This window comes from Microcaecilia unicolor, chromosome 14, assembly GCF_901765095.1.
Source record: "Microcaecilia unicolor chromosome 14, aMicUni1.1, whole genome shotgun sequence".
In the NCBI taxonomy this organism is placed as follows: domain Eukaryota; kingdom Metazoa; phylum Chordata; class Amphibia; order Gymnophiona; family Siphonopidae; genus Microcaecilia; species Microcaecilia unicolor.
In genome coordinates, this window is record NC_044044.1 from 22,848,075 (window position 1) to 22,856,150 (window position 8,076).

The following is an 8,076-nucleotide window of genomic DNA, read 5'->3' on the forward strand; positions in this document are numbered from 1 at the left end:
GACCCATAGACACACTTAGGTGTATTGTATAAACCATACCTAAGTCTAGGTGCGGATTATAGACTACGCCTAAGCGGAAATATTTTCAGCGATGATCTTTCAGGCACTGTTAATAGAATCTAGTCTAAAGTTTATAAATGTTTGGCATGACAATTGCATATTACGCTAGCATTCAATAAGGGCTTTTTGGCATCAAGATCCCATAATCGAATTAGTGATCAGTTTGTGCCACTAGAAGGTGTAACTCATGGAACCAAGTTATAAAATCACCCCGTAGCTGTCAGTTACACACATCCCTACCATCTTCAAACCATCGCATATCTATTGCTGATGTAACTTGAGCACATACATGCAATGCATGGCACTACTGGGTTATTCTAATATTATACCATATAATCTGGTATTGTAGAAAACACATTCACTAAATGGAGATGCTCCCTTAAAAAACTGCCCTCTCAGTAATGAGCTGTTAGTCGCTTAAAATATTGATGGACATGAGGGCAGGTCAGCTTGACAGTGCTCGGTCTGCTGAGATAATAGGTGGTTTAAACCTTGATGGTATAGCAAAGATAACAAGATTGAAGTCTGTATTCATGTACATTCACTACCCGGCCAACTCAATGACACTATCAAAGCTGATCTCTACAGAATTATAAAAGACATGTTTTACTTGCATTTGTTCTTAGTTGATCTGGTTTATTGCATCAGTATTTCTGGAGTAGTTTGTGATATTTTTGGTCACATTGGGGATCTTTTACTACAGCTTAGCTCGAGTTATTTTGCAGCAGGACCCATAAGAATAAAACAGGACGTGCTGCAGATATCTCGAGCTAAGTTTTGTAAAAGACCCCCATTGCTTCCTAATTTCTATCTGTTTTCCTTCATTCTGTCTCTTCTTCTTCCTTGAAGCTTTCAAACAGTGAAATGGTAAATTATACCAGTGTGACAGAATTCCTGATTCTTGGATTCCCAGAGTTCCCAGAGTTGCAACTCCCTCTCTTCACTCTCTTCTCAATCCTCTACCTGATGGCTGTCCTGGGGAACCTCCTCGTTATCTGCATAATTTCTGCTGATCAGCACCTTCACATCCCCATGTATTTCTTCTTGGCCAACCTGTCCGCCTTAGATATCTGCTCTTTGAGTTCCATTGTGCCAAAAACGTTGGCAATTCTGCTGGCAAAGGACTATAATATATCTTTTCTGGGATGTTTTCTACAGATGTACTGCTATACGATATGTGTTGCTACAGAATTTGCTCTTCTCACTGCCATGGCATATGACCGTTACATTGCAATATGCAACCCATTGCATTATCTCGACATCATGAATAAGAGAGCGTGTGCTGTTCTGGCAGCTGCCTCATGGATAGTAGGTATATTAGAGTCATTGCCACACAATATTGTTGTATCCCAGTTTCCTTTTTGTGACTCCAATGTAATAAATCACTTCTTTTGTGAAATCGCAGCAGTGGTGAAACTTTCTTGCTCAGATACCTCAATAATTCAAACTATGAATTATACACTAGGGTCATTTATAGTCTTAATGCCATTTCTCCTAACCCTGACATCCTACGTGTTTATCATTTCCACCATCCTGAAAATCCGCTCTTCAGAGGGTAAAAGCAAGGCCTTCTCCACCTGTTCATCCCATCTTACAGTCATTCTTTTGGCATATGGGACTATGGTAGGAGTGTATATACACCCTGGAACAATGGATACTGCAGATCCAAAAAAGTTACCTATTGCAATGTATATAGTCACTCTCCCACTGCTAAACCCTCTGATTTATAGTTTGAGAAGCAGAGAGATAAAAGTGGCCCTAAAAAAAGCCATCATGATGACCCACTAAAGTCCTATGCATGTTGCCCTGACCATGATAGCAGGTGCTCTAAAGTACTGTTGTGTTTATTACTAATCCCCTCACTGGTCTGCTCATAATGACTCATGAGCCACTTGTGTCCTGTATCCAGGACTTCTAAAAACAAGAAACCTTTTTTTTCTACAAAACATTGACTTGTAAATGTCAGACGCAATCTACAGCTGGCTGCAGTTTTTTGGAACAATGATGTTTTAAGTGGAAGATGTGATCCATCTATAACCAATATGACTCAAAACATAAATTGATGTCAGCAGTTGGATATAAATAAGTCATTTTGGGATTTCAGTAGAGAGAGGTTATTTTGAATCATGCATGTGTATTATTTCTGTGGGTATGCATAAGTATGTAAGAACAATGCAACTGTACCCCTGCTTTGTCCAACCTTTGTCCCCTTGGAACACCAAAGCATTCCATATAAAAGTACATTTTATCTTGTAGGTGTGTATAATATTCTGCATGTGTTCACCCATACAATTTTATATCAGTCATTTTCCAATTATAAATATGTTTTATATGTTCAAATTGCTATATAAAATGACTCCTTTTTATGTGGTAAAAGCTGGGCTTGATTTGGCCCTCTAGCATTATTAATTAGTGAAAACTTTATATATATATAACTAGGTACCTTACCTGTGTTCAGCATGTACTGATATTAATGAGTTACCTTAGAAAAATCTGCTCTATGTTCAATTGCTGTTTGGATCATTTGATTTTGTGAAACAACTCTTTCTGTAATTATAGACAGACATTTGAATCATGAATTGACGTCTTCTTGACTTATTATTTTACAGCAGGTGTTCTCGAAAGAGCTGAGTGTCAAGTTCATTCAAACCTTACTGTACTGATCCATGCTCTGGTACCAAGTAACATGGAGTATTATATCACATTACTCCAGCATCTTCAAATGGTTGACCTGAGGTGGCTTTCAGAATATCACTGTTAAACTGATCAGACAATTAGAAGTTTGATCATGTAACCTCTCTCTTAAAGGTAGAAAATCAGTTGTCGATATCAGATTTTGACTCTGGTTCATAAAACACTGCATTGTGGTGAACCCTCCTTTTCTGTTTTGCTTTTTGATCCACTTTTCTCCCTCGCATGCTCTCATATCTACCCAGCAACATTTATTGCTGGCTCCATCTTTTCAGATCATCGGTCTAGACATTGTCCATCAGTTAATATTCAGTGTGACGATGCCCTCTCTCTGGACTTCCCTACCTCTGCATTTTAGACTAGAACCGTCATATATTTTAATTAATTCTGGTTTAGCAATTTTTGTTTTCCACAAAACTTATGATTCTTAGGACAAGTTGGACATAGATTTGCTGATGGGTTCCTGGAATATACAGCAACATAGTGATATCTTTATTTTCCTCTACTTGATTATATGTAACTTTTCTTTCCTTCCCTTATTTTATTTATTTATTCTTATATGTAGTAATGCTGTAAAAATTAGTGCCAAGGCATATAAATGCGTTAAACACTATGGTTTAAGCTCTTGTGTAAGTGGCATCATGCATAGGTGCAAGGGGGCACAAAGAAGGTTGGAGTATGGGCAGACCATCTATTGTGGGGTAAATTATACACTGAGCACAGGATTCTATACATCACACCAGGATTTCTGTGTGGAAATTGAAACACGTTCCATAAAAATGCGCATAACCTAATTTGTTAACAAGCAAATCAGTGCCGATAATTGCATGTTAGTAACCAGCTATCAATATTAATTAGCATTAATTAGAATTTATACGTAGTAGTTGCTGAGCATATTGTGGAAAGTGGCCATTGGCATGGAATAGGTGGTTCATGGGTTTTTCAAACATTTACGGGCAGGGTTATAGAATATTCTGCTTATTTTCGAAGGAGAAGGGCGGCCATCTTCCGGCACAAATTGTGAAATGGCCTGCCTTCTCCTAAAGCCAACCAAATTGGTATAATCGAAAGTCGATTTTGGCCGGCTTCATCTGCTTTCCGTTGCAGGGCTGGCCAAAGTTCAAGGGGGCATGTCGGCAGTGTACCGAAGGTGGGACAGGGGCATGGTTAAGAGATGGCCGGCCTCGGCTGATAATGGAAAAAAGAAGTGCGGCCCTGGCGAGTATTTGGCCAACTTTACTTGGTCCCTTTTTGTTAACAACCAGGCCTTGGAAAGGTGCCCGAACTGACCAGATGACCACCTCCCCTTTCTCTCCCAGTGGTCACCAACCCCCTGCCACCCCAAAAAATAATTTTTTTCCAGTCTCTATGCCAGTTTCAAATGTCATACCCAGCTCCATGACAGCAGTATGCAGGTCCCTGGAGCAGTTTTTAGTGGGTACTGCAGTGCACTTCAGGCAGGCAGACCCAGGCCCATCCCCCCCTACCTGTTACACTTGTGGTGGTAAATGGGAGCCCTCCAAAACCCACCTGAAACCCACTGTACCCACATCTAGGTGCCCCCCGTTACCCTTTAAGGGCTATGGTAGTGGTGTACAGTTGTGGGGAGTGGGTTTGGGTTTTTTTTTTTGGGGGGGGGGCTCAGCACACAAGGTAAGGGAGCTATGCACCTGGAAGCAATTTGTGAAGACCATTGCAGTGCCCCCTAGGGTGCCCGGTTGGTGTCCTGGCATGTGAGGGGGACCAGTGCCTCCTCCCATGATCAAATGGCTTGGATTTGGCCGGGTTTGAGATTGTCGCCATTAGTTTCCATTATCGGGGAAAACAAATGTTGGCCATCTCTAAGGCCGGCCCCGACCCTATTATCGAAACGAAAGATGGCCGGCCATCTTGTTTCGATAATACAGTCGGGGACGCCGCTTTACGGGGCCGGCCTTTAAGATGGCCGCCCTTATAGATGGGCGCCCCGTTCGATTATGCCCCTCCACGTCTTCTTGGTACCTAACTTAGGCTCCAGTATTTACACCAAGTTTTCTTTGGTGGAAATGAATGCGCTTAGACTTAGGCTCTGGCATGGCCCATAGGCATATTATAAAAACCACACCTAAATCTAGGCATGGTTTATAGACTACGCTAAAGCAGAAATTCTTTTCAGCGATGATCTTTCAGGCACCATTAATAGATTCTAATCCAAAATTCATAAATGTTTAACATAACAATTGTGCATTGCACGAGTATTCGATAATGGCATTTTGGCATCAAGATCCCATTATAGAATTGGCGATCAATGTTTGCCAATACAATGCCTAACAAATGGAGCTAAGGTATAAAATTACCCCTGTTGCTGTCAGTTACACACATCCCTACCGTTTTCAAACTATTGCAGTTCTGCCAGGTCTATTGCTGGTGTAATTGTTAACACGTATTTATTTATTTAGATTTTGCTCACACCTTTTTCAGTAGTAGCTCAAGGTGAGCTACATTCAGGTACACTGTATATTTCTCTGTCCCCGAAGGGCTCACAATCTAAGTTTGTACTTGAGGCAATGGAGGGTTAAGTAACTTGCCCAAGATCACAAGGAGCAGCAGTGGGATTTGAGCCGGTCACCTCTGGATTGCAAGACCGGTGCTCTAATCACTAGGCCACTCCTCCACTCCATATATGTAAGGCACGTCGATACTGGATTATTCTAGTGTAGAAACTTATATATTATTGTATTGCATTAATATCTACACTTCCTGATTTGTGGATTGAACCTACATTAATTTCTCCCAGGCAAGTATACTTGGCTTCACCTCAACTTATCCTCATTACATAACTTAGACATACTGAGGCATTTTCCAGGGATCATGAGATTAGCGTACCTACCAGATTAGCCTACATTAATTTCTGGCAAAGACAAGTAAGTTTGCAGATGGGGGAGGGGGAACAAATGCCACACCCAAGAGTTTGTGGGTGGGAATGAGAAAGGTGGACAGGTATGCTAGACCCACAGAGTGAATGTGAGGGAGAAGGGGAGATGGAGAGACAAAAAAATACTGGACCTATAGAGAATGAGTGGGAGGGAGGGAGGCAGAGAGCAAGAGCAGAGGAGGGGGCCAAATGGTTAGTATAGTGCCCTGAAAACCAGGGGAACAGGGTTCAATTCCTACTACAGCTCCTTGTGACCCTGGGCAAGTCATTTTAACCCTCTATTGCCCCAGTTACAAACAAACAAACCCAAACATGCAAAAACTCCAAAAAACCTTGGATTATGGTAAAACATGAGCCAAATCCAGCACCAGCCTCCTTTTGCAGCAACTTGGTAAAAGGGGCCCTCAGCTTCCATCTTCTCTATTAAGGTGGAACATCTATGAGATACTCTGTCAGTTTCAAAACTTCTGCTGTCCTTCCCCTCCTCCACTTGGTCTATGCAGTTTACTACTTGCCGTCTGGATCCTTTACCTTCCAGTTGGCTTTGCTATCCTAATCATGCCCTTGGCATTTTGCTTTTACATATGATTCATCAAAGTCTTTCTGTGGGCAGTGATCCTTCTTCATAGAAACAGGCATTGGTTAGGCCTCTTTTTAAAAACCTACATTGGACCCCTCTCTTCCTGGGAACTATCGACTGGTATCATATCTGTGTATCATTTCTAAGATAGCATAGAGAATAGTTTTTATCAGCTTCTGCACTGTCACCCAGATTTCTGCACTTCATCCTTGTCAAACTGGTTTTAGAACACATCATAGTACTGGATCCACTATAACAGCTTTCGTAGGTGAACTACACTCTTCTTTGGATGCAGGTCTCATCACCCTCCAGGTCTCTCTGTATCTGTCCACAGCATTTGCCCTTGTCTAGCATGATCTCTTGTGGGTACAGTGTTCTCTTGATTTTCTTCCTATCTTGTTATCATTGCTATACATTTACTTGTTCTACTACCTCATCTGATGAAATTCCTCTTCAATGTGGCATGCTGCAGGGTTTGGTCTTTTTTTCTACTCCTTTTTAATATGTTTCTCAGCCCCTTGGACACCCTAATTCAGTACTTTAATACAAAGTTTTTTCTATAAATGCAGATGACAAATACTTATGTTTCTGGCAGACCAAGATTTTACAGTGTAAACTGGTGCACCTTTGTACCCTAGCTTTCTTTAACCCCACCACACTTGTTGAGTGGCAATTGAGATTCGTCTCATTAGTTGTCACCAATCTATATAAAGATTAGTTTATAACTTTTGATTTTGAAATCATTTAGTAGTTTTTCTCTTCTTTCCACTGTTGTGTGCCAGTGATAAACATTGCAAAAAACATATCAATTCTAGCCACACATTAATTTGGTACTTAATAGGTAATATTATGTAATGACCTCTACAAGAGTCAGAGGGATGTTATAATTTTTCTCTCTTTGTTTTTATTAGCATTTATGTATTTTAACAGAATAATAAAATATTATAATTGTTAAAATTCTGGAAAAAAAATAGTAGTTTACCTGCCTTTGGACCAGATCCCAATAGATCTCCCTTGGAATGTAATGACTCATTGCTCATCAGGATGTTCTTGCATAGATGAAGAAACCCTTGTTCAGAAAAGTGAAAGATTGGAACCTGTGCTGATATTCCTTAGTGTGATAATTCCTCAGACACAGATTGCAAATGCTCTGATGATCAATGTACTTGCTCTGTAATTCTTGGTATGATATAAGGCTGAAGGATATATATAAGCTACTGGATGTAGATAATTTCTGCACTAATTTATCATTATGTCATGAGCAACACTTGATGCGAGGTTGCAGGAGGTAAGACTGAATTTTCTTGCAAAGAGAATTTTTTTAGGGGGGGGGGTTGTATAGCGATGGAGTTGATGGGCATATTTAGAAGTGAGATCAGAGAACTGTCAGGTAGACTCAAATTTTCACTAGGCTGAATATATAAGAAAATGAATGGAAATATTGTAGGCTGAATTGTGCCCATAACTTCATTGCTAGCACCTATCTTCATATTGGGACTAGATATCCAAGCAATCCGATACTAATAATGGGTCAATCATATCTAACACATATAGGGCCATTCTGTAACTGAAAGCCCACCTATACAGATCCTTCTAAATCTAAATTTGCAGAATTCTAGCATAGGAAAGTGCTAGTAGGGCACCGAAATGCTATTCTGTAAACTGTTTATAAGTAGAATAATGCATGAATGCAAGGGGAAGTATGCAAGGGGGCACACTCACTAGTGGAGCAAGTGTTGGACATAGACATGTCTGCTACATATGCATGTAGGAGGTAATTCTATACAGTTCTATAAAAAGACACTGTGTTAAACCTCTGTTTAGGTGTATT

The 8,076-nt window shown here is 40.4% G+C and overlaps 1 protein-coding gene across 1 annotated transcript; it reads left to right on the plus strand.

The window, feature by feature from the left end:
- Nucleotides 1–924: 924 nt before the first annotated feature.
- On the plus strand, nucleotides 925–1,848 carry LOC115457042 (olfactory receptor 5V1-like). The gene has a single exon (XM_030186465.1). It carries the CDS (start codon nucleotides 925–927, stop codon nucleotides 1,846–1,848), a length of 924 nt encoding a protein of 307 aa, XP_030042325.1.
- Nucleotides 1,849–8,076: the final 6,228 nt, after the last annotated feature.